The 27,492-nt window shown below is 39.6% G+C and overlaps 2 protein-coding genes across 4 annotated transcripts; one reads left to right on the top strand and one right to left on the bottom strand.

Moving 5' to 3' along the window:
* Positions 1–3,935: 3,935 nt before the first annotated feature.
* CycT (Cyclin T) lies at positions 3,936–18,467 on the bottom strand. 3 transcript variants are annotated; one of them, XM_022814802.2, is made up of 9 exons: positions 17,788–18,467; positions 13,684–13,765; positions 13,044–13,172; positions 11,851–11,982; positions 11,424–11,558; positions 10,841–10,913; positions 9,580–10,701; positions 8,191–9,125; positions 3,936–7,700 (listed from the first exon to the last, which is right to left on the bottom strand). In XM_022814802.2, the coding sequence occupies exons 1-9, from the start codon at positions 17,973–17,975 to the stop codon at positions 6,927–6,929; spliced, it is 3,570 nt and encodes a 1,189-aa protein (XP_022670537.1). In that variant the 5' UTR covers positions 17,976–18,467; the 3' UTR covers positions 3,936–6,926. The 3 variants fall into 3 exon arrangements, with proteins under 3 accessions (XP_022670537.1, XP_022670535.1, XP_022670536.1); XM_022814800.2 differs by having other exon boundaries at positions 8,191–9,203; positions 17,788–18,466; XM_022814801.2 differs by having other exon boundaries at positions 8,191–9,203; positions 11,430–11,558; positions 17,788–18,466.
* Positions 18,468–19,547: 1,080 nt separating this feature from the next.
* Positions 19,548–23,536, top strand: blw (ATP synthase subunit alpha blw, mitochondrial). The gene is made up of 5 exons (XM_022815367.2): positions 19,548–19,762; positions 19,910–20,069; positions 20,537–20,732; positions 20,892–21,837; positions 22,772–23,536. The coding sequence occupies exons 1-5, from the start codon at positions 19,655–19,657 to the stop codon at positions 22,982–22,984; spliced, it is 1,623 nt and encodes a 540-aa protein (XP_022671102.1). The 5' UTR covers positions 19,548–19,654; the 3' UTR covers positions 22,985–23,536.
* Positions 23,537–27,492: the final 3,956 nt, after the last annotated feature.

Below are 27,492 nucleotides of genomic sequence, written 5' to 3'. Positions count from 1 at the left end.
GTTAAATAGATTCGAATAAACTCAATCAAATGGTTTCAACTTTTAAGGCCAATTGCACAGCGTTAAAGCAAGGTATTTTCAAATGGTTTCCAGCCTATGAAAGCAGAATTATTCTACTTTATAGTGTACATAGTGTGAGGTACTCGCACGAGTACCAGTACCTCACACTATGTACACCTGACGCGTTCTATGTCACCATCTGACATGACTGCTCCCGGCGCTAAACAGCTACCTGTTGATGTTCAAGCGAACTTTACTAGTTCGAGTGCTTTGTGGTAATTTTACATCTTTCCGTACGTGAAATATGAATATGGGACGAGAAACAGATGTCACTGAGGAGCAGAAGAGAATAATTAACAGAAAACTGATTAACAGATTGCTTCATAAAAAAATGAGTATAGCACGAAACTGCCGATATGTTTTATCTCTTCCAACATGCAGTCGTTAACATTGCATAGGAATCTGAGAAAAAATTTCTAGCTGTTGTCTTGTTGAAACGGCAGTAAGAGTCGGAAAAGGTGTTATACGAAGCTAGGGCACCATGTATATATTTGCAAACTCCAAAAATATACGGTTGTCCTCTAGAGCAGATCAAAGGACCATGGATTCGTGGTGCCAGAACTTACGCTCCGCCACAGGCTCAAAGAAATTTGGTTTAAACGCAATAGAACCGATGAAGAACCTCCGTTGAATATTTGAATGAAACGAATCCGTCTTTATTGGACAAGCCAAGTCAAAAATCATTAAGTTAAGAACTGAGAAAGGGTCTAATTTTCAGACCAATGTCATTCAAAGATTGTTGGAAAAATTGCCTATCACGCCCTCGTACGTATTGGCAAATGCTTTTCTGAAAACCGGGTCATGCTGAAAATAAAACAGCTGTCGAGGGTTATATAATGGTCCATGATTGCTGACAAAGACACAGATATGACGTATTTTGCACAGAGAATACTAGGCTAGAAGGAATATGCTGACTATAGAAAGAAAATATCGACAGCAAGATGCTGCTTCACATACAGGAATGGTTCTTTGACGACTGTTAGGTCTTCATGCATGATGTGGCGGTCTCGCAGAGCTCGGAGTTTCTCTAGGCTACTCGCTGTGAATGACGTTCAGGTACTGCCGTGGCCTGCTTATTCGGCAGATATAAATTTCACAAAATCTGCAAAATCGTTAAATCTCGATTTTGAAAAGGGCAGTAAATAAAAAATGTCCCAGATTTCCGTTAAAAAAATCACTAATGTACAGTAAGAGAATCCACTGGGAGCTGAGACATCGAAAAAGCGCGTTAGAAGCATGCCCTAAAGAGTAGCGGCAGTTATCGCTGCAAAAGACGGCCTCACAAAATACTGATTTTCACAACTACGTTACATTGTTTGTTACCATATTTGCCGATTTCTTTATTGATAGGTCAGGCACCAGTTTGATATAGGATAATGTCGCTTTCACCATTTGTAACTAGGTCGACTTAGTACTACGTAATTGGCCTTGGAAGGTGAATCTATTTGATTAATTCTGTTAGGGTCAATTTAATTGAGGGCCGATTATATATCTCGAACGCGCGTACTTTTTGACGTTTTAGCTTTCGACATATAAAATGAATAGCAAGGGCGGCACTAAGTCGTTTTGTAGTATCTCATATATGCTTTACATATAGTCCTGCAGCTATCCCTCAATCCACTTCGACAAAGCTTTATTTCTAAATGTCTTTTCTAGGTCATAATATGGTTCCTTGCAATCTAAAACACCAAGATGCACCGAACAATTCCTCTAGCGCAAACGTTTTTTGCATATAAGCTGATACGGTATATGAGAATTCACTGTCGATAAAATAATATCTTTTACTGTGGTATTAGGATATGCATTTACACACTATAACTTCCCTTCTTGCATAATCCGTACCTGAGTATAGGATTCGCTTCTACTGATGTTGATACTACAAAATATTAACGAACACTGCACGTACGGGACGCTATTCGTTGCCCGTAAAATTTAACAAGTGTTGACACGAAGCCATAAAGGGGCTTGATCATTTGGAGTAAACGATGCGTTTTCATCCATATCGCAACAATAATTATTAATAAGAATGGCTTGTCAGACGTATTCCCCGGTGATGTGCATGTTGTGGGTGATTCCGTCTGGTTTTTTTAAAAAAGACAGAGTAATTATTTAACGTGAAAACTTGGTTTAGTACTCTAGTCACCATTTGTATCGCAGAAACGAAAATAGAAAGCAGGAATTAATGTTACTCTCTTCCTCACTGATACGATGACGAGTGCTATTTGGACAACCGAGCAGGCATGTCGATGTTTAGTTTGCCGTGCTAATGAATTATCATGAGCTAGAAAACTTCTGTAGACGCATGCAATGCGACAAACATTGCAGTCAGCATCATAGTGCTACTGTGATCTTAATTGCAAGACCTTTGCGAGGCGACGTCGGCTCATATGGGCGGGTGAAGTAGATACTCGGTCTAAAAACTTTTAGAATTACCTAAAACCAAAAAGAAAGAAAATAAAAAATGCTTGCTAGTTTCGTGTGACAAACATACTAAGTTATTAGAAGACATTTTGATTGTGCATCTTAGTCAAAGAGTCGATCAAAAGTACTGTGATAATCTGAGACTTATATTTAGTTTATAGATATAATAATTTTAATGCCAAGGTAAAATTTCAAATATGACGGATGCATTTCGGAAACACACTATAAAAGTGACCCTTAGCTTGTTAGGATATTCTTAAAGCACATTCAAACTGACCTATGGTCTTAATTTGCGTAATCATTCACGAAAGCGGATGCAAAGTGATGATAACTAATGTTCGTATAATGCTAATCCCACAGATGTACGACAATTTTAGATAAATTATGTAAATGTCTGCCCTAAATCAAATTTCGAATCCTAATATCCTGATAGCCTAGTCTCGAAACCTATGTCGGGTGCTTCCACAGCAGCTGCGATAACGTCAGTACCTAATAGATTTAACAATTTCTTCAATGACCTTTTTACATGTACGCATATTGGCAATTTCAATATGAAACATTTATTTGAAATTCCAATTCTTCAGTATTCCTCAACACCCTTTGACGTGCAGACCCATACACGTAAACACACCATACACACAGTTATTAATGTTAAGTTTTAAAGTTCAAACTCGACGATTAATTTGCTTCTTTCCTAAAAATGACATCATTGTCCTTCGGGGCGCCTAGGCTTCAGGGCCTCATGAACCTCCGTTTACAGCCAGATATAACTTTTCAAGCGTAGCGCCTTGCAACGCTTCTTGTATCTTTTCGCTCCCGTCGTAACCACTCAGCAGCTGTTTATCACCTCTTACTGTACGTTCATACGAATTAATCATACAGCAAGACTTGGCGCAAGGAGTTCTTCACAGTAACACTGTTTTAAAAACTAGTTTTCAGCAGAATTTGGCGTGTTTCAGTTAGGCCGCACATCACAGTCCAGAAATCAAACATGCCAAATTCTAGAATTCGTAGAAAATTAAGCTGTCTCCTGAGAAAACTCCAGTATCATTTTTAAATAAAATCATCATTTATCTAGACGCAAGTGCTGTATGATTCACATTATGCTATTTAATTTTTATTCTTTAATAAGTTGCATTTGAGTTGAGAAACATCTGACAGTTATAATCTGCACCTAATTTTACTAATACGCTAAATTCCAAAACGATAATTCGACATACTTATTTGGCGTTCTACGTAATTATCGATGACCGGCAATTCGTATAAAATTAGATCCGGAGCTAAAAAATAGTACTGAAAGTGGTCATGCCTTGTATGGGCCTACAAGGAATTATCTCAAAAAGAAAAAACAATTTATTTGATCCAGTCCTGCAATAAATAGTTTCAAATTAATTCACTATAAACTATTCTGTCACGCAAATGTATATATTGACGGAAAGAAAATAATGGGTAAATTTAATTTTAATAATCTTTTCCTATTACATTTAAGTAAAAATAACCATAGTTTATTTTTCTTTCTTTCCTGCTTTCCTCTCAGCTCGTACTGTGTATACGTTTGTTTACCGGTGTCTAAATCTCTAATCGATTTTGTATTTGACCTTACCGCTTCTCTAAAATTGCCACCCTTGGAGCATCTTGACTTCGCTGTCTGTTCACCTGTTTTCAAGTTATGCATCTGTTACTGTGACTATTACTTAAAACATACAATACTAATTATTAACGTGCACCTGGGTTTGTAATGTTCATAATTACTAATATACATATTATGTACACAGTTGTCTATCGATAATCCATTGATCTTTCGTTTGTTACGCCTACCATTATTATTCTTATTTTGATCACACAGTCATAGCAACCAGCAAAATTCCAGTAGTACCATTACTCTTATTATTCAGAAATTAGAAGTTGGTCTTTTATAAATCACTTAAAGTCAGTCTTTTCGGATGGACCTGGAAACCTGAGAAGGATTTAAAAATAGACTAAGGGCATATCGAATCATTGGTTCGAGAATAAAGAAGGTTTTTTACGCTTACTTTATCCACCAACAACTGATCATAGAGCTCTCTTGTATTTTGTATCTGTCGGCATTAGTACTGATGTCCTTAATTATGAAATCAATTATATCCGGTAATAACAATAGAAAGTATTGACTAACTGCCTAAGTATAATTGTCAGTTTGTGACATGTCAACCAAATGGTGGAAATTATTTGTACGCTATTACATTTACTGTTCTAATTACAAAAATCATCAATTTTTTTTTTATAAATGTTCAACCCACTCATCTTTCTTCCTTTCGCTCATTTTTATTTTTTTTTGGCTGTTTTGTTATATTGTGTTCAACGTAGTTTTTTTGCTGCATCTCCGATTATTTGCTGGCGTTTTCCTCTCCACCTACCCCACTACCTTTCTTATTATTTGTTCACAAAACTTAGCCTTCTTCGGCCAACTAATGCCATAGCATGCATACCACTTCTTGCCCTATATTACTCCTACCATTCATTCCCAAAGCCTTCTTTTCGATTGAAAGCTGTTGTGGGCAATATCCTGCAACATACGTACATTAATTTTTACCTTTGTCCTTTTAAATTAACTTACTACATACAATAATAATAATAATAAAGTAATGCCCAGCACGAATTGTCTTTCTCGTTCGCCGAGTCCTTCTCTCCTTGGATCCACCGACCAGAACTCTACCATTGTTACTACTGCTATCAATATTGTAACCCTCCTAATCTCCGAAGCAATGCTCGAGAACTAAATGCAATGGATCCATTTATCAATGATGCATTGTAAACATATTTTACTTAGTAGGGAAATATCACACATTAAATAGGCTATTTGTACTGAAAGCCTTAATGTAGCCGATCAAAGGCGCCAAAAAGTTCTGAATGATCATTTGGGGCTATTATTTACTTTTTACTGAAATGGCCAACATTGCAAATCCATAAATAGCTCATAATTATATGCTAAATCAAATATTCATATAAAACAGTATCCTATTAACTTGAAGCGGATTCTGTTCATGCCTACATTGAGCCCGAGCATCACTAGTTGGAAAATGAACGCCTGCATTGTTTGCACGGTTCCCACCTATTTTACAGGATTCATATTCATTCACATGAGATAACGAACTGCAACTGCGGTTAGTTGCGTTGCGCCGGTTTACGACTCAAACACGTACACACATACTTACACCCAAGTTCACTACACACACACATACACACATTCCTTCGGTACTTAAATTCCCATCGCCGCATACAGCTTTGTCAAACTTCCAACAATTGACAAAGCTATGCTTTGCAAACCATTGCTCGAACGTTTTTCATCAAATTTTTGCATTTTTACCATAACAGTAATACTTTATCGTAGCACCGTAGTTACGATAACTCAACCACCCGTCGCAGTTACTAAAAGTTACCAAGTGCAGTAATCGTAGCAAAAAATTATCAGAAGACAACTCAACGGTCTTCTCAATCGAGTAATTCTAATTTAAAATAGTTACTCCATTTGGCTCTTTCATCTATTTTTTGCTCTACACTGATATGCAAACGTCAGTTTTTCTCTGTCACATATAGAAGCAATGCTGCTGTCCACTGCACACTCAATAATAATTAACCATACTTAATATGTCAATTTTTTATACGCTAGAATTCATTGCATTTTCGTTCATAGGCCTTTCAGGTAGGCAAAAGAGTGTTGTAGGCCCAAGTGACCAATGATAGAAACGACATACCGTGAGAGAAAGACAGTCGAATTGGCGTATTTGAATCAAGACACATCTTTAAATTAAACTTCAGTTAAGGACGTCCTTGCTTTTACCTCGAGAACGATAGAAAGGTGTCCTTCTATGTGCATGATTATGATAATCATCTGCTGTGTTTATTAAAAAAAAACAGCAGATTGGATGAGTGCAATTACCTGCAGGTGATTATTCTCACAAGCACCGAAATCAAAGCATCAGCCATATCCGTATCTTCATCAGTCGACCTATTGTGGTTCGACGACACAAGGAAGACAACGTAATGCTACTTCTAGAGCTGCAAGCGACTGGTCATAAACGTCTAAGTTACGAATGTGAGTGGTAGTGCTGGATGCTGCGGTTCTTAATTGTTACTAGTTTTTGTTTGTTTTCGCTATCATGTAAAAACAACACGTACATTTATATACACATTTACCAAGCACACGCACACGTTCATGTATACCAACCACACAAATCAATGACAACAGGAACAACAATTTTTTCAAACAGAACCAAACGCTTTTCCCCTCTTGTCGTCTCCAAAATAACAAGTTCCGGTACAACACAAGATCAGCCAATTATTGCGGCTGCTAGTTTCTTCCTCTCTTTCGCTCACTCTGTCTGCCATTTCCTAGAAATATTTTGATAACCCTTTTTTGTTTGTTGTTTTTGTTGTTTTTCAGAATGTGTCTGTTTACTTTACGATCAGTAGTGTTGCACTTTGCGACTCTTGCTGTTGCCACCGCTCGGGCCTTCTTCAAAATCTTCTGTCCGACGCTTTCGTTTCTCTTTACCAGCACCAGCACTGGCTGCACCACTTTCAATCCTGGTCCCTGTGGTAGGCCCTGCTCCGTCCAGCTTGTCAATCGGAATTTTTATACGGAGATTGTTATCGGTTCCAGTCGATGACATCCCTCCCTTGCTGTTGGTCGTTATCGTGGCACTGGTAGCCGTTGTATTTGACGTCATCATGCTACTACTGCCGTGGTTTGAGTCGCTATCACTACTCCGCTGCCCACCTGAAATAGCCCCGGTCGCTATCACTGTTCCCTGGCCTACGCTTCCAGTAGCCAATAACGGTGCTACCGTTGACGTTGGCTTTGGCGGAACAAGCTTAATCTTGAGTTTTGTTCCGGTCACTTGAACGACCGGAGCTTGAGGCTGGGCGGCTGAAAGAGGTGATGAGCCACTACCAGGCACCGGTGATCTCGACATCGATCGGGGCGATCGGTGGCTGCTGCTGTTGTTGTCGGACCGATGATGGTTTTCCCGATGGTGCTCCTTATCCCTATCTCTGTCCTTATCCTTCTTCTTTTTTTTCTTCTTTTCCTTGCTATTGCCGTCACCGCCCCCACCAGTAATAGCAACTCCGCTGCCACCAATTGCAGTTGTTTCATTTCGATCAAGATGCTCTTTCTCCTTGATCTTATCCTTATCCTTATGTCGTTTTTCCTTCTTTTCCTTTTTCTCCTTCTTTTTCTGCAAACATAAAATGAGAAGTGCAAAAGAATGTTTACTCTTGTTACGTTTTCAAAATATTTGGGGATACACCGGTTTGGCTGAGCGTGTATAGCTTCACAGTAACAATAATTCTATCACTGTCTGCAATTCTTGTTATTGTGAAACTATAGGCGCTCAGCTCTTATTTAACAACCTGCTTCTATCTGACATAAAAAAATAAGATGCGGAAAAATGGAAAATAAGGAACTCGAATTTCTCACGCTCATCGCAACCTATTGCATTGTTTAACATTACAGTGTTTCGAGTTTCACATCCGGTATTTGCCGTTAAGAATTGGTTCCAACGACTGGCTCTAGGCACAAAACAAAGTATTAATATTCCAATAGAAGGCATGTTACATTCCATCATTTTCCAATTATTCACTATCACTGCACAGGAGAATTTGCCAAGTGGTGAATTGTTCACTTATTAGGAGCTAGAATCTATGAACTATCAACATTCAACATACCTTGTGTTTTTTGCCACCATCGATTTCTGTTTGCTCAGCCAAGCCAACTCGGCTGTCATCATCTGCTCGTACTTCTGTTGGTTTTAGTTCCGCTTTCACAGCAACCGCTGTATTCGACCAGCCCACGCTGACCTCATCTGCGGACCCTTGTTTTGCTGTTGGTGTGGGAATTCCCTCCGCTGCATTCGTGCCTAACCCAGATGAACCGATAGGTTTTATTGGCGTACTAGCACTGACACACGCTGTTACTGGTGCACTTTGCATTGGGACGGCAGCAGAAGCGACATTATTATTATTCGCAATTGCTGTTGGCGCACTCAACTGTTTTGGAGCCGAACCCAAAGTGTGCTTTGTCTCTCCCTGGGCGCGATGCCCTCCAACAATTGGCGCTGATGAACGTGGCATAGGTGCCAAGGAATCGACAAATGTATTTCCGCTAAGTGCCTCTGTTGTTTCCGCAGTTAAACCCGTTCCATTATTACCTCGCATTTGTTGCTGCGACTGTTGCAGATGAGCGAGCAGTGCCATCGAGCTTGAGGATGAGCCTGCTGTTATGAGCCCCTGCTGCAACTTTTGCGGCTGCTGCTGATGAGGAGGATGAGTAGCTAGTGTGGGCGGTAGTGTTTGCTGCTCAGTTGATTGTACAATACCAGGCGATCGAGCCTCTACTTTTTGCGGATGCTGCTGCTGCTGCTGCTCAGGCTTGATGGTTGGGGTTATAGGTAGCTGGTTCGAAATGCCTGTTGTCAACTGGTGAAGCGGCGCTGTCGATGGGTGCAAAGGTGGTAGAGCTCCTGAGGAAAAATGCGAAGCAACTATTGCGGCTGCCGCGGAGGCAAACGACTCTGGAGGGCTGAGATTGTGATGAGTTTCCGGTGGCGAGGGAATTAGGGACGATGATCCACCGCCTCGAGGTTGGTCACCACGACTCATTCCTGAGCCGGTAGCAAAACCAGAGTTTGAACCAGAGTTAGTGTTGTTTGGACTGGTTTGTGAGACGATATTACCTAAACCTGAAAAAAGTGGAAACAAATTTTTCATTGAGATTGAAAAACCTTTCCGTGTGTTATTCGTTTAAATTACTCGAAATGCCAAAGGGTTAGTTCCTTCTAGTTTACACTGAATAAGTGAAACATTAGTTATTTGCTAACGGAACCTACTCAAGCTAGCTGACATTTCTATTTAATGTACGATTTCTCTCTCACCATATATATATGGTGTTGCAGCCGTTATCACGAGACAACCGAAACGGAACTATCATTAGCAGCTCAATTTATTTGAAATACGCACTCGCAAACTCTGCGTTTACCTCTGAGCGAAACTGTTACACATGAACCGCACTAATCTGACAACGTCATTTTTGCTCGATTCGCTAAGAACAATACTAACCTGTGAAAAAACTATCTGCAGAGGAAGAATCTCCTTCAAACATGGGATTGTGCGCTGGTGGTGATGCACAACTGGGGTACGGTTGGGAAAAATCTGCGGGTCGCAACAGGCCGCTGGTGTCGTCCAGCGCGGCGGCCGGTAGACCTTTTTCCATATTTCGTCCACCGCTTCCGCCGGGTTGCATATGCTGTTGCGTCTTTACCTCTAGCCTCGGTGGGTGAGGGTGCTGGAGCTGCTGACCTGCAGACATCTTATCGGCACTAGCATGCGGACCTCCATGAAGTTGCATCATTGAATGCTGCTGTTGCTGCATTATATGCATTTGTTCGCGTCGACTCTGATCGACCAGTTGAGGCGGCGGAGGTTGTCCATTACTACCACCACTTCCGACAACATTTACACCGCGTTTATCATTCGATGACCTCTGAAGCGCAGCTGCCTTGTCTACGTAGTGCTGTTGCTGTTGTTGCTGCTGTTGAGTATATTGTTTTTTTGGGTGTAACTGCATGCTCATTGATGATGAAGAGCTGCTTGATGTCATTCCTCTACTCGGTGCCTTGTTTGATCCCAATGGCCCGCTGGTTCCCGTCGGCAATGAATGTCTTCCAGCCAAAGCAGCCGAAGGATGACCTAATTGGTGCTGTTGCTGAGCTGTTTGTTGGCCTCCCTGTTGTTGCCGTTGGTGCTCCTTATTATAGGAGTACCGATCCTGAGTCTGAGGATGGCCATGATGCTGTCCGGAAGATCTCTGAGGTCCTACTTGCTGTACACCTTGAGTGCCAGATGATAACTGATGATTAGATGGCGGTAATGTCTTACGACGATCTGCCAGTAATGTAGTTGAATCTGGTTGGTGACTGCTGCTACTGCTTGGATGCTGCCGTGATCGGCCAAGTGAATCAAGTAAGCGCTGGCTTCCTGATCCCTGATGGTGAGACCCTTGTTGATGAGTTCTTTCGCCTTGGTTGCCGCCACCACTGGAATGTGTTCCAGATGAAGAGCGGTGACTACCTGAGGCACTGGCGATTGCTTGCTGATCCTTGGATTTAATGCAACCCATTATGCGATTCCGCGTTTTCTCCGGACACTTGTTTAGACATTCGACGAACTCCGCCATTAAATCTAATAGCAGGTGACAAAACACAAAAGTGTACTTTTAGCCATCATTATTTGCACCTGTAAAGGGCAAACTATCGATATAAAAGCTTCACATTTATACAATTATAGCACTTCCAAATAACTAACACAATTATGGACAAACCTTCAAGGAGTTGTTCAGTAACAGTCTCGTCAATATAGTTGAACCAGTCCTTTCCTTCGCTTGATTGAGGGATCTATAAGAAATACCATATATTATTTTGAACGGAAATACTGTTTTTACTTGCTTTGCATTGGAAACCATCAGTTAAAGCTATTACTATTAAATTACTTAGAATATAAAACTGAATGACTAAAACATGGCTTTTTCAATATACTTTTTTAGCATAAAGTTAGGTACATACTATTTGAACATAGTAGTAAATATAATTAAGTGTGAAGAAATATACACAAAATAAATCCACATTTCCGATTTGCTAAATACACATCTCCGTTTCCTCCTGCAGAACATTAAGTATTTGCCTTTTCCCAAGGATGATGAACACCATTTTTTTGCAGTTTTTGTAACCCTTGCAGGAATATACTGCTATACTAACAAATTTTAATAAAGAGTCCTATATGCTGTTTTATTAAAAAGATGATAAGCGGGTTATGTGGTATATTATTCTACTTTTTGCGTGACGTCAAATCCGTGTAGAGCGCTTAACACGGAAAACGAGTTGCCAAATTAATAGACGCCTGCTTACACTTGCCTGCCAGCTCGCCCATTTGCATGCCATAAAAATACATAGGCAAGCAACTACTGTTGGCTTATATTGTAAACACATCGTTGTAAAGTGCAGGGAATTCGTAGCTAGGAAGTACGACGTTTGCGCCAGTTCCTGAAATAAATGAAGCACGTTGCATAACGATTTAGCGTAGTACGTAATGTAGAATCTACGGTTAACTTCCGTGATGCTCCAATTAAACTGGAGACATAGTGCTTATCGTTAATACGAATTGGAAAAGAACATTAATCGCGAATAGTAAATGGGCAAAAAAAATAACCCACATGACGTTCCTATTTCTTTCAAATCTGCATGTCGTGTATTTAAGAAGTATACAAGAATAGAACTATACAAAATACTTTTTGAAAAAATTACAAAAATAAAATATATGGCAAACAATAAGTACCTTAGACGCCTTGACCAGTTGGCAACATTTGACAACATGCGTATGTGGATGGTCAATGCCGATGTCAAATCCTAAAGTTTGTAGCATAAGGTTTTCGTTTGCCACAAGTTCGCCGGCTAAAGCTTGGTACTCCTGTATAAAAAAAGTAGAGTAACAGAATATAATGAAGTGATACAGGCATACTACAACGAAAGCATGGGGCATGTATCCTACTGAACGATAATGTTAGTATATTTAACTTAAAGAAGACCCTACAGGAAATTTTTTTTTACATTACTACTTTAACAGCACCAATAATTAAAGCAAAATAAATAAGATTCTTATTTTTTCGAAGAGAAGGTTTAGCAGTGACAATTCACTTCATTGTTAATCGGTAAGAGGTTATTATTTTAAACCGATTTTTCATCAGTGTTATGATACCTTCAGAGTCGCAGCCGTAACCAATGGAAAATACTTAGATTATATATGCCTCTTCCTTGCTGAATGCCCCGGTAAGTAGCGGCGAAAACCCCTTAATATGTGGTAATAAATGAAAATCTTTAGTGCGACACTTTATTATTATTATTACATACATAGTATTTAGTCAGAAAACACGTATATCTCTTAAAACCTTTATATACAGATTATGTTAGTCACTACACTAAAGCTTGTATCTAAAATTCCGAAGGTTCACTTAAACCATAATAAAGGTTAACCCCAATCTTAGAAGTTAATTCCAATTTGACCAACTTAATTGCGCTTGAAGCGTGTTTAATATGAAAGGAAATTAACAACAGTAAAATTTAAGCTAATGGCACTCATGCAACTCTGGCGAGGGATCGGAAGCTACTCAGATTCGACATCTTAGACACTACCGTGTAGAACTAGCAATGTCTTCAAAACGGCTCTGGAATTCCGACTGCCGTTTGGCCGATCTAGCTTAACTTTTTGTTATTGAAGATCCTTTCCATGACAACGAATATATATATATGAAAAAATGAGGGATATATTTAATGATAAAAATCTCATTGGTCTGTCGATTTAAAAATTAAATCGTACGACATTTAATGCTTAACTTCAAAAAGTTTGAAACACGTGTATTAATATATTCTTGCTATTCTCGTAAACCCCTAGAACCTTGCATAATTATTAGTTATTTTTAATTACTTTAATTTTTTTTTCTGTCTAAACTCCTTCATGCCTCTGATTGCTACCTCTGATTGTGGGTCCAGCGGAGGTGCGCCCTTGTTAAGTGTTGCACGGGCACACTTGATTACATGCTCCAGCTTGCGCGGCTGTTCTTCCACTTTGGCCGCGAGAAATAACGCGCACTGTGCAATGTCCTATATAAAAAAACAAAGTAGCGTTTCAGGTAGTAAAAATTCACTGTAATTGTTACGTGCTGACTCATACATTAGGAATCAATAATTCAATGACAATTTTAAATATAAAATCCTAAACACTATAAATGTGACTATAAACGTGGTATCTGAATATAAACTAATCAAAAATATTTCAAACAAACAAAAACTGACAAATGAACTCCATGATAATACTGATAGTGATAGTCTATATATATAGACCTCTAATAAAATGCAACGTGATAGACGGGGATGAAGTGATTACAAAAAATAACGATGTCTTTGGTTTACCAGAAATATACTAAGGCGGAGGTTATTCATTGTACATATGCAGGTGGCAGAGACAGGAAGATAACAAAAGTCAGGTATCGAAATTCATACGCAACATGAAAGAGAAAGGTATTTTTAGGTATGCTACGTCCCTTTTCATGTCATGCCCCATCTCACGGTGCTTTTTGTGCTTGAGAATGTAACGCAATGTGTAATAACTTACATTTCTGTTGAATTTGGTGAACGAGTGGAATCGGTAGAATCGATGCATATAGACGATAGCCGTATTTATACAAAGTTGATTTCTGAAATGTAAAGAACAAAAAATGCGCGTAAATAAATACGTGTAATGACCAATATGTTATGATTATATAGGCAATTTACAGGTTCCACCATATAGTCCTCAAGCCGCTCGATTACCACGACTGCGATGATGTGCAAAAGCCTGCGCTCGATGTCTTACTGAGTTCCCGCCCCGATACATTAAAATGACATTCTTCATTAAACTGCATCATACCCGTCTTAACATGTTTCACGCAGATGACGGTTAATGAGTATATATATATACATGCCCGTGACCGTAAATTCAACATGGACGTTCAAAGTCTGATGTGCATTCCGTAATAGCCAAAGTAATTATAGTTAACTCTTTAAAAATTCATAAATTTTGTAACGGTACTGTGTCATGAATAAAGCTTCAACTGCAAAACGCTTCAATGATATATGTTTTCGGTGGAAAGGAACTACATTATCGCCACCGTCTGTACTATGCATTCTGAGGCCAAAACTCTGCCGAAATAGCCTCGAACATTTATCTTATGTGCGGTGACGACGTGTGCTAAAAGGATTACACAAACTTGTCTCGCCAAGTTCTAAAACGGTAAGACGGAGGATGCCTTCTGTTATAGCGACCGTCTAAGCTTGATGACGACCTTTTGAAGGCTTTTTTTAAGAGGTACGGTTAACGAAGAATTCAAAACTTAGACGAATAGATGGGCTGCAACCACACGTCAATCGTTACAATTTTATTTTGGATACACCGAAACCTACAGATAGGGTACCTCATTAAGTTTTAAATCCAACAGGGAATTACGGTTTAACGTTGCATCGCAATACCTCGCCCGGTGTTGAGCGTCACACGTAATAATGAGAAGTGCTGAATGTCGATCATGAACAAGAGATCCAAGAACCAGAATGGGTGTTTCCAGGAAAGGAATTAAGGCGCAAAGCTCAACCAGATCTTCATTCCAAAAAGATTATACTTTGCGTTTAGTGGAGCCGGCAGGGCCTGACTCAACAGGAGTTGCTTCCCATGCAAGTGACGTATTTCTATTTGATTAACGTATTGATGTATTTGATCCAGTTGTGTCGAGTTAACCAGGTTATTTGAGAGAAAAAAATCCGATGAACGAGGTCAGGTTATTCTGCTTTACAATAATGCGAAACCACCATATGGCAGGCATCGTCAAAATTGTACTCTTGAAGTTTAAGAATAAGAGGTTTGATTCCTTTCAGAGTCTCCGAATGAGTTTTCACCTTTTCCGTTTCATAAGCACACGGATAAATAACCTATAACGTGGTTGAAAAACTTCTTGAAGACAAAACTCACCACCTAGCGAGACGACATACACCCGAATATTTGGTGGATAAATGGAAGAAGTTCGTGAACGATGGCTAGAGATACATATCGTAATAACTTATTGTCATAGCAACAACGTGTTATTTTCTATTCAATAAAATACATGGTCTTTCTTTTCAACTTAATTGATTGAAATCATTTCGAAAACGGCCAGAAAAATTTTAATTATTTTCGGTTTATGCATTCGGCCTAATGGGCACATGACACTGAACCTTTAGACCAGGAACAAGTCAATTCATGTTCATAGAGATTCCTACTTAGATAGTACGTCAAGCTTGCTTAACTAGCCTGTAGGATGGAAACATACGATCAGTTGTTTCTTGTTTCATGCCCTACCCAGCTCCGCTTTAGTTCGTTACTCTAAAGTAGGCCAATAAGGAATGAATGATCGTCGTCAATGTTACTTTGATAATTTAGCAAATCCCGCGATGATCGGCCTATATTACTATAAGCAGTGTTTTACCTGTATTCATGGGGAGATGAAAGTGCTGTAACATAAATCATCCACACTGTAGTCCACAATCTTACCAGAATACCGGCGTAAGAGCAATGGTTTTAAATTAACAACCGGTTAAAACTGGCAGGGGGGAAACCGGGATTCTCTGAGCTTTACTTAGGTCTGGGGTCCAGAGCCTTGTTTTAAGAGATCAAACAGAAAACTTGTAACTCGTATGTGATGTGATTTAGATATGCAAAATGCGACGACCGGACATGATATACATAGGTGCAGCAAATGAATTTGGTTCAATGAAGTAACTTGAATTATATCTAATACATCGTCAGAAGCAAAAGAAATTCTGTTGGCGGGCCTTGCTTTTGGGAATATTCTTCATCGATTTTTTAGGTGCGCGTAGTTTTTTGAGCAAAGTGCTTTTTAGGTTTCCATATATCTAAACAGCTGTACAACAGAAGCAACTGGAACGCGAGGGACACACAGACAAGTGTCATATCAGCGCCGTCAAGAATGATAATGTGGAAAAATCAATTGAAGATCGAGGTGGTGGAGGGTAACTCTGTTGACCATCCGTCTGGCAGCTCGAGCTAGACTATGCACTAAGTGGACCGCTCACAGCTGAGATTTATCGATTTTCAGATTTACCTAAATAAGGGACATAAAGAGGGATGCCAAGGTGATACCTGATGCATGCAATGAAAAAATAAGAAATTTGAAGAAAAATAGTGTTTACTAACTATCTGCCAGTAATATCGGTTTACGTATCGTCCACCGATTAAGGGTTATATAGACTAGTCGAGTGACGTTTAAATGTGGCCGTAGATTTCCCCTGTTTTTTTGCCACAATTTGCACTTAATATTTGGTTTTACATAAATTGGCTCTTAAATCATCATAATCATAAACGACATTTTACCTGTTAGTCTATATTTGCCCAATCGAAGAGTTTTAAAAGTACAAAGGTGTTTACATCAGTCGCACTGAAAAATTCTATCGAGCTTTTGACCATACAAGTTGTTGTTGTTGTTGCCAAAAAAGCTAACATGAAACATTTCTAGTAGCATAGCATATTGCTACTATTTTCAACTGCTTTAGCTCAGGGAGGTTACCACAATATTAATAGGCAATAAATTAACCTCTTCCAAGTGTATTGTAAGTGCGTACTTGTTCTATATACAAATTTGTCTGTTTTCCTTTCTTTATATAAAAATGTGTATTCCTTCTGATATGTATGAAGTTGGCTCATTTGGTAATAACTGACACGAATACTTCAGATCAATGGCCTGAAAATCTGTAGATTTAAAAAAAATTAAAAAATATAAGGAACACATTTCCACTTGTGTTATTCAATTCAGCTGACCCTGCCCTCAATCTCAGTGCAAGCACATGACTTTTTTTCATTAAAACGATGTTAATAAATAGCTTTTCTATAGCTGAACCCTTTCCAATAATAACTAACATGAGCACCTGAAGTTTCAAATCTAGGTACATCGTTATTTTTTAAATCTGCTTAATGACTAGGTAAAATTTAGTCAACGATTAAGGATCATATGAGGCATAAGAGTAATAAAAGGTGTCAGCAACAGTGCGATACCTATTCGCAATGAAGGATTCGTAGGAAACTATTGCACAATTTCTAAAATTGTATCCATTGTGCATGCTTCCGAAAGCAACGGTATCACTTATTGCTAGAACTAAACTTTTACCATAAAGTACGTTTACTGCAACCATATATTCTAATTCCCACATATCCATAGTAATTAGCAAGCAATTATTTGTTGGAACTAGCTATAAGTTTCTGTAGAAGTTCACTTTATTGGAACACTGTTGTCTGAATGAAGTTGTCGCTAGACGCAAGTATTTGTTACGTGATTGTACCCTCACCACGATCGTCAATCAACATCACCAGCATTTATATTTATCCATTAGGCGTAAGTTGTCTTTCAGAAGTCTAACTCTTAGGACAAGAAAACTACAAAGTGATTCTCTTTTTCATGATAAAATCCTTGAATGCCGGCAGTGTCTCTAGGCCTAAATGCACACATGCAACCAATAGCCCGCTTTACTTTAAAACAACAAAATATTTTAGATTTTTTTCGCGGCCTGCATTCGCTGTCTGTACTGTTGAATTTTTAATGAAAGAATACAAAAGCTGTTCACAAGTTTCAACGTTGTTCAGCTGTGATAACTGAACATAAATTTGCCTCATATCATTGCGATATTGATCTTAACTTACACATGCAACCGTTGGCCCATCTCTTGAATGAGGTTAGCGGTCTGTTGGCGTTGCGACAGCTCCTTGTCGGGCTCTAGCCCGCATGCCCGACTGGCAGAAGTTAATGCCAATTCTTCCTGACTGAAGTACCATCGATCGGGACCGTTGTTACCACCACTGCCCCCAACCCCAGCGGCTATGGCCGCCATTGTGACGGGCACAGAGGCAACAACGCGGGCGTCCGGCAACGCGGGCGTCCGTACGTGTAATCGTTCTAATCGACCATTAGACCATCACAACACCACCAAAACATATTAATGCTCCATTAGGTAGCGACAAACTCGCACTTCTTTCTCAATTACCACCACAGCACCGGTTTGTACACCAGTTCGGGCACTGAAGGCACAAGGCACTCCTTTGGTGCCCACCACACTACGACGCGACTCATTCACCGCACTGCCACTGTATGAATCACTGCTGCTGTTGGTGTTGCTGCAATATCGTCCACAGCACAACAGCATGCAGAAGAGTCATGAAACAATCGCGAACACCAGCCGCAGCAGCGATAGCACCCCAGACACCACCACCTATAGCAATGCTAGCCCAGGCTACGATGCCGCAGCAGCACACGGAGGAACGCAGACATCAACTTCTCACCCAGTCATCAATAGACAAAAACACACATACAAATACACATAAGTAGTATTACACATTAACGACTATTGGCAAAACAAAACATAACGTGCCATCAACAACAGGACTCTTTGAAGATGGCGGCTTTATAGAAGCATTGCTCGGGTTACGTTACGCGGGAGATTTCAAATAGTTCAGCTTATGGGTTAATTGTAACTTTCTATCTTGAAAATATGTGTGATTCATTGACAGACGCACATGAAAGAATCATCAAGACTCATTCACTTTTGACAATCATACAATTCTAGTTAAATGCAATGTGCGCATAATGTGTTTGCTTGAATGCAACCTGCATGCCGAAACGACGTTGCAGTAGCCTATGCCAGCAAGATGTTATAGTTGTTTGATTTGCAGTAATATGCACTGTAATAAAATTAACATTTACTACTTCATGTCTTTTATTGAAGCTAGATTAATGAAAGAAGTACTCTCTCAGTCACGAAAAAACCGTTTGCATTGCCAGATCAGCTATAGTTTATTTTTTATACGAAGCGTCGCTCGGCAAAATAAGATTGTCATTGAGGAGAAGGCAGAGCATGTCCGTCTAGGTTCCGTCCAATCTGAACAAAATACTCATAGATGTTGACACATCAATGCTACAGTTCTCAACATTCATGTTGAATTTGTCAGGAAAAAAACTTTAGATTACTTTAAAAAACAGGATTGTTTTGTTTTTCTCTGCACATATGCCAGAATGTGTGTATGTGTTTTCAAATTCAGCAGCACGAATAACCTTCCGCTGACACTGGTGGACCACCGGTTGTGGGCCGGGAAATAGTAAGCTTGCGCTAGCCTTCGTCCGATTCTTCTATGCCTCAAACTATGCTAGAAGATCATGTGGCACCTCTAGATTGTTTGGTACTATTTCCCATCTTGGGAACATCCAGCTTTACGCTGTTGGATGGAACCTAACAAACTAGTTTAGATTACCTTTTGAGATGAAACATTCCCGTCTGAGGAGGTCTATTCAACATTAGAAAACAGTTCAAATATAATCAGTGATTTCTGAAAAGGCAATTGATAAGTAAATGTGGTACGCTCCCCGGGCCTCTCCCCAACAACTGGTACGAATTGAGAGCAGCGCTCACCTTCGGTGCCCTTCAGTGTGCAGTTGGCTTACACAAGCAGTGCTAGTCGTGGTCCGTGCTTCATTGGTTCAATTCGCGTGCACTATAATAAACTGTCGTGGGGAATTATGGCCCTTCGTGTTGCTCGATTCTTAGCCCCCGCGGCTAGGCAGTTAGCTTCACGTTCCGCAGTGAGGTCGCTATCTATTACCAACAAGCGCTATGGATCTGCCGAGGTAAGTTATGCCTTTTGTAGATTTGCCGCTTTTTGTTCGACCCATTAACTTGTACATTACGTTATACTGGGTATGATTGAAAACACCAGGGTACATACATTCCGCGTTTGTTAGCCTTGCTTTTGTGTGTTTCATCTTGGAATGCAGGTGTCATCGATCTTGGAGGAGCGCATTCTTGGCCAGCAAACCCAGACTAATCTGGAGGAAACGGGCCGTGTACTGTCTATTGGAGACGGCATCGCCCGTGTGTATGGGCTTAAGAACATTCAGGCCGAAGAGATGGTAGAATTTTCGTCTGGCCTTAAAGGTGCGTACAATTGCAAACAGATTTACGTTACATATTTAAACCGGTGACATTTCGATAGGCCATTGTTGTGGGTTCACGACCGTGATCTCGGGGTCGCTTGTGTCCTGTAAAGAACATGACCGTCGGCGACCTAGCTGAGAAGTTTTCATAATGTGTCTATGCCTGAGGTTAAATAAACTATAATGTATATATATATATATAAAAGATACGATGGAGAGAAAAATAAGTAAACAATTTAGCAGGCTTATTATTCTGGCTCTCGTTTTGGTTTCAAGAGAAAGTATCAGTAAGATAAACACCGCTGCTTCTGTTTAATTGACGACATACATAGCTAAATATGTCAGTTTTTTACAATATTCCGCTGTTGGTCGTTCGCTATGGTGGCAAACAGCACCAGAAATCGCAAAATACCAAATAATTAGGATTAACCATTTGCTACTCAATTTTTGCATGTCAATGATACGTAGGCATGGCCCTTAACTTAGAGACAGACAACGTTGGTATTGTCGTATTTGGTAACGACAAGCTGATCAAGGAAGGCGATATTGTGAAGAGGACAGGTGCTATCGTAGATGTTCCCGTTGGAATGGAACTTCTCGGCCGTGTTGTTGATGCCTTGGGTAACCCTATTGACGGAAAGGGTCCTATTCCATGCAAACAAAGGTATGCTTTTCTTTAATACTGTTGATCTCAAATAGACAGGTTCAGGAAATTCAGCTATCGTTGATGTAATATAGCATTGGCACATTTAGCTCTTCATGTGAAGTAGTTTGAGATCACATTTTAACCCTTAATTTCTTCCTAAATTTGAACTCATTGCAGATACCGAGTTGGTATTAAGGCTCCAGGTATCATTCCCCGTATTTCCGTGCGCGAGCCTATGCTAACGGGAATTAAGGCCGTTGATTCCCTTGTACCCATTGGTCGGGGCCAGCGGGAACTGATCATCGGTGATCGTCAGACGGGTAAAACCGCTATTGCTATTGATGCTATTATCAATCAGAAGCGTTTCAACGATGCAGGTGACGAGAAGAAAAAGCTGTACTGTATCTATGTAGCTATTGGGCAGAAAAGATCTACCGTCGCTCAGATATTGAAGAGACTGACGGCTGCCGATGCCATGAAATACACGATCATCGTATCTGCCACTGCTTCTGATGCCGCCCCATTACAATACTTGGCGCCGTACTCTGGATGCGCCATGGGCGAGTACTTCCGCGACAACGGTATGCACTCCCTCATTATTTATGACGATTTGTCGAAGCAGGCTGTTGCCTATCGTCAGATGTCTTTGCTTCTGCGTCGTCCACCTGGTCGCGAGGCGTATCCAGGTGATGTATTCTACCTTCATTCGCGTCTGCTCGAGCGTGCTGCTAAAATGAATGACACTTTTGGTGGAGGTTCTCTAACGGCTTTGCCCGTTATCGAGACCCAAGCCGGTGATGTCTCGGCTTACATTCCGACCAACGTTATTTCTATTACCGATGGACAAATCTTCCTTGAGACTGAACTGTTTTACAAGGGTATTCGTCCTGCCATAAACGTCGGCTTGTCTGTGTCTCGTGTAGGATCAGCGGCTCAAACCCGCGCTATGAAACAGGTGGCCGGCTCAATGAAGCTTGAGCTTGCTCAATATCGAGAAGTGGCCGCTTTCGCTCAGTTCGGTTCCGATCTTGACGCCGCTACGCAACAGCTGCTCAATCGTGGTGTCCGTCTTACTGAGCTCTTGAAACAAGGACAGTATCAACCTATGGCTATCGAAGATCAGGTGAGGCCACCTATTCATTCATTAATGCGCAAATTTAGTCAAGCCAGCAAAACTTAATACAAATTCTATTTCGTTCTATAATTTTATGTATGAGCACACGAAAGACAATCGAAGAAAAAACTCTAAAATACTCAGGTCTATTAAAAGATATTTGAAGTCCCCATGCTGAATTACTTTTTGAAACAAGTCTGTCTTAGAATATTTGAGTAGATACTTCTGGTTCCTCTACAGGCACTTGAAAAAGTACCTGTGCAGATGTAATGGTAACATGTAGTATTATATATTCACCGGAAAACCATAGAGATAGTCTAGCTACGAATTCGGGTGCAAATACGCTTTAATCCTCTAATAAAAATACGAATAACAATAGAAAAACGGTGATATAGTGATAACCTCTTTCCTCGGTCCTTCCAAATTGCTCATCTCGAGCCCCCTACCCTAATAGGTTTTTAATCCAATGCTAAACGCCAGTACCGGGGCCTACTGTAGAATAAACAGCTAAGGGCCAGTTTTTTCAAGGGCACTTCCAACCGCATATCTATAACCTTTTAGTCCTTTACCTATACATTTCATTAGATTTTAAACAAGATTTAGACTTCAGGGTCACTGTTATCATCATCAATTGCCTACAAACGACGATTATATGACGCTTAAATGGTGTTTTTTTCTATATATATATATATATATGTATATGTGTGTGTGTGTGTGTCTTGGAATATGTGCTTGTAGCAGTTGCATGGTACATAATACGAATAGCAAAAGGTTACTTTTTTCAAGTAGCAGATTTGCGATTAACGGTTGTGTATTGGTTTCACGTAGTGTTATCTCTGCACGCTATGTTGTTCATAGAGATATAACACTTACTTTGCTGGTTGATTTCATAATGTTTTTTCCCCAGTAAGCATACATGTATTACGATGCCTGATTTTTGCAGGTGGCGGTCGTGTACACTGGTGTGCGTGGCTATCTAGACAAGCTGGACCCAGCTCAGATTGGCAAGTTCGAGAGCCAGTTTCTCGGGCTAATCCGCACTCAACATAAGGATATTCTTCAGACGATCGCTGCTGAAGGCAAGATCTCGGAATCCACCGACGCCAAACTGAAGAAAGTTGTGACCGATTTCATGGCTTCCTTTCAAGCACAGTAAATGCAGCAAGTGCAACTAACTTGTTAGATGACTGATACGACAGATAGAAACAGCAACAAAATAACGGCTACCACAGTACCAACCGTAAACATTTAAGTCTAAGATAGAAACCGTGAAGCGTTGGGTGTAATAGGGTTGTAAAGAGGCCTATCCAAAAAAACGGAAGCGACTATAGGCAACCTCCGGGAGAAAAAGAATATGATTCTTGAAAGTTGAAAGGAAGTCGTTTCGCTGTACATAAGCAACAAAAGCGGGTTGATTGCACTACCAAGAAACTGTCGACAAACCATAAGTACGCCATGTGAAGAATGAAAGAGAATACGAAGTTAGAAATTAAGTATATCTGGTGTCAGAACAATTATGTTCTAGCAAACACAAACAAAACGGGCACATTCTTCTTCTTTAAAGATTTTAACTGTCAATTCATGCCCTATAACGCCATCAGGAATGAAGACCATATTTCTAAAAAACAAATGCAGATACGAGCACGCGCGTTTAGGTTACTAAGATGAATGAATAAAGCCGTTAAAAAATAGTCGGCAGAAATATTAATTCTATTGTCATTGATTGGTATTGATTATTTTTGTACAACTGGGCTCTAAATTAAACAACGATTTTAGAAAAGACACGTTACTGACTTCTAAAAACTTTTCCTTCGAGGAGAAGACGACAGGACCACAAGTGAAAATAAAAAGACAAGCCATAATCTATGACGTACTCTATATTATTGTAGAAAGAGGCTGAAGAAGAAAAGCATCATGATGGTTTACGTAAATAAAACAATGTGAACCCTCTAGACTATTCTCAGATGGAAAGGACGCTTCAGAAATTGCGAAAGGTTCCTAATGGCTGATCAGTGTAGACCTCTGTTTGCTATCGTGGCCAAGGTAACTAGTAAAACAAACATATCGAGTAACTACAATAGATCCACTTAACCACTTTTTTTTAGATTTTTTACATCTTTAGACTTTAAAAAAAGCTCTAAAATGACTGTATGCTTTGGCTTTCTCACCGATCTTTCAATAGACACGTGCCTTGCAATCCAATGTTTTCCCGCGTGCTCTAGAGCTCCCAAAAATAACATATTGCTATGCTCTAAAATTTCATAACCCACTTAAGTTGTGTCCTTTGTCGTTTAGAGCTGTCGCAGCGTTCAATACAATGAACCGATTTATCGTAGCTTGCTATGCTTAGCTTATCATTACTATCGATTCCTCACGCCTGATCATATATTGAATTTACTTGTGAGTGTTGAGTTATTTCTTCGAATGCTGCTCTCTCCCTTCAATTCTCTCCTTATAATTCAACGAATAATAGTTTTCGAAAGTGCTGGGTCTATTCTATAGGCTAGTTGTTGTGTTATATAGAAAAAAATTGAGTTAAGGCCCATGATAAACGTTCCCGGTCAAAAAAAGCGCATGTTTTACTTTATGATCCAGAAGGATTAAATTATGCCTGAAGCTTTTGGAGAGATCTTTGCTATGTACAAAGAGAACTAGGTTGAAAAGAAACAGCGGAACATAGCTTTGCGAAATTTAAAAGTGACTGTTACATTACGGCATGGACGATTTTCCGAGACCGTCATGAGTGAAGCCGTAAACGGGCTGAAACGATAATTTGGTGCTAGATAGTCGTAAACCATTTACACTTTAATAAAGTATATAAAAACATGAGGGTGCCTGGCTCTACACGCACTCATAGAACAGCAAAAAAAAATGGTTGTGCCATAACATTTAGCCCGACATCGTGCATTTTACGGTATGTATGACAGATTTTCTTTTGCAAATTACGGGCTTTAAGGCCCAGTATTTTAAGAAAAGGAAAGATAGAACACAGCTCTCTATCAAAAAACGGTCTATCAAATAAAAGATTTTGAAACAGAAAGGGTCCGCGACTGCATGATTTTGTGCCGTCAGCGGAAGTACATTACCTAATCGTGTTTTGAAGATCATCTGCATTTTCTGCGTCATATAGTGTGCATGGACCCCTTTGAGCCTTGTTTACCTTGATCACGTAAATACAAAATTGATGATGACCTGTAAGTATCTATGCTACACGATAAATTAGTTCGCCATACACAAAAGTCGGCCACACCACTTTTGGAAATCGAGGATAAGAAAACGCAGCACGCTTTCGGTTCGTTTCCATCTGGAATTCATTAGTCTGTAGTTCTTCAAGAGTGTCCTAAGGTTTCATCTATTTCTCACTCTTCATCCGTCCCTTCGTCTACCAATAGATCTCAAAATAACATTTTGGCAAAAACCAACTATGACCATCCTCTAAGTTGTCGCCGTTTTCCAGTCACATGTTTGTTCTGTACCCTGTTAACGCATTCCGTGTTCCGAATGATCATATTTTACTTTCTTTTTAGTTTTCACGGGTTTCTAGTGTACACCCAAGTTCACTACTCCGTACGTTTTCTGACTTGTGAAATATGTGGCTTCAGTATTCGCATCGGCATATAAGTAATTTTTTTCCCCCACTCCGCTGCAACTACAAACGCTTTGTTTGCCTCTGTCTCTAACTTTAGCGTGCACCGGTAACGGCATTGAAAGATTATCAACGTACGCAATCCTACTTACTCAATTTGGCGTTTCCAGTAATGCCGGAACCCCATCATGTGCCAGATTATAGCAACGCCGTTGATTGTCAAGTAGACTCGTTAGAAGAAAATGGAATAAAATGCTGAATTGAGTACGGAAACAGAAAAAGTATATGCAAAGCAGAAAAAAAATCACTTTGAAGGGAAAAATTGTAAATATGCAGTTCCAAACGCAGCCCGATCTCTTCACTAACTAGACGGAACTACTTTTTTTTTCATTCCAGGTACTTCATTAGCGGGTAAGGAACAGACGATAGATTTAACGAAAGAATATGTATATATAAAAAAAAACAAAGTATTTTGCCGACTGAAGCATAGAAATGCTAAAATGATTCTACTTAACGAAACAATCCTCATATGAATAAGATAACTAAGGCACCTATAACGTAAATCAAAGAACTTCACAGACTCAGAAGTCATGTTGAGCAAAGAGTGAATATTAAAATAATAAAGAAATACGAATAACATAGAAGGAGCGGAGGAGTAAAAAGATCCGCAAGATCCAAGGATTACTATTGTCGAAAACGTGGATAAGGATACCAATCGGGGATTTTTAAAGATACACACTAGTTGAAAAAAATGAATCAAGTATGGTAAATAAGTGGAATATTTAGTCCCTCTCCAAAATTAAATGATAAATCGAAAGTAAAAATAAATAATCTGCAGAACCTAGAAAGATTAGCTACTTTCAAAATCGATAGACAAGATAAGTCGTATACACAAGCGCTAACAGCGATCAATACAAACGCACCTTATCAGATCATGGGGTTGAAATGACAAAAATTGTGTCTTATGATGCTAAAAATGCTAAAAAATTAGTATCTCAAATGCAACCGCGACAAACCTACCCATTATTCGCCTCTGATGATTAAAGGCTTCGACAAACTTACATCGGTGTAGGATATAGTCATTGTGCTAAATGTAAATGTTCTACCTAATTCGAAGAACAAAAAGAACAAAAGATGCATTTGAACTGCAATAATCGCGACTAACCGCACTAAAACGGTAAATTCAGATAAAAAAAGGTTATAACTAGGTTGCATTATGTGTGGATGTGCAGCTTAAAAGACCATCTAATATTATAAAAGACCATCTAATTTTTCCTACTTTTTAAAAGTACGATCACCGAGTGGTAAACTGCTAGGAGCCAAAAGAGATGCGCCTTTGTGTTAAAATACGGTGAAAGGGGCATAAACACAAGAATAAAATTCAAATAGGCAAGAGAAAAGCAGAAAAAATCACCTGACAAATACCGGTAAATTTTGGCGAGTGTAACTGTATTCAAAAGGTGCATTGAATTGAGGAAAGAAATACCCAGAAGAAAGCCTCCGAGGCAGCGCGCGTATCATAGTACACTCAGAGCGCAGAAATGAGAAGATAACAGTACGGTAAAACCAAGTAAATCTGCACACTGGACAAATTCATAGAATAATTCTGGTAAGTCCCTGAAAATTGTGGCGGACATACTTGGAATCCCAATTTGGAAGTTAGACACAGTTTTTGTGGCAAAAGTGATGCTAGTCTTCTCTTTTACAGCAGCAAGCTTCAGTCTTACTGAGGGTTGATTACAGTCTGGCCTCGAGGACATCACAACCAGATATTAAATGGACACTAAAAATAGTTAAAAAATAATCGATTTACAGGTCCTGATTGCACACAACTAGTCAAAGAACCGACAAGATAAAGCATGGCGTTGTTTGCAGAAGTCCTAGACAAAATCAGAACTTTCGGCATCTTCCGAGCGAGTTGGAAACGTATTAATCTAATACTATTCGACAAGCTGGAAAAAACGAAAAAACTTCTACCTCCGAGCTGATTTGCCTACTAGTTGCAATAAATAAGAGAGTAAAAAAAACATTGTAAATAGATTGTTCACAGAGAACGATGACAATTATTATCTTATTTC

The sequence above is a fragment of the Varroa destructor genome, unplaced genomic scaffold, assembly GCF_002443255.2.
Source record: "Varroa destructor unplaced genomic scaffold, Vdes_3.0 BEIS01000007.1, whole genome shotgun sequence".
Taxonomy (NCBI): Eukaryota; Metazoa; Arthropoda; class Arachnida; order Mesostigmata; family Varroidae; genus Varroa; species Varroa destructor.
This window is presented reverse-complemented; position numbering and strand designations above follow the sequence as displayed.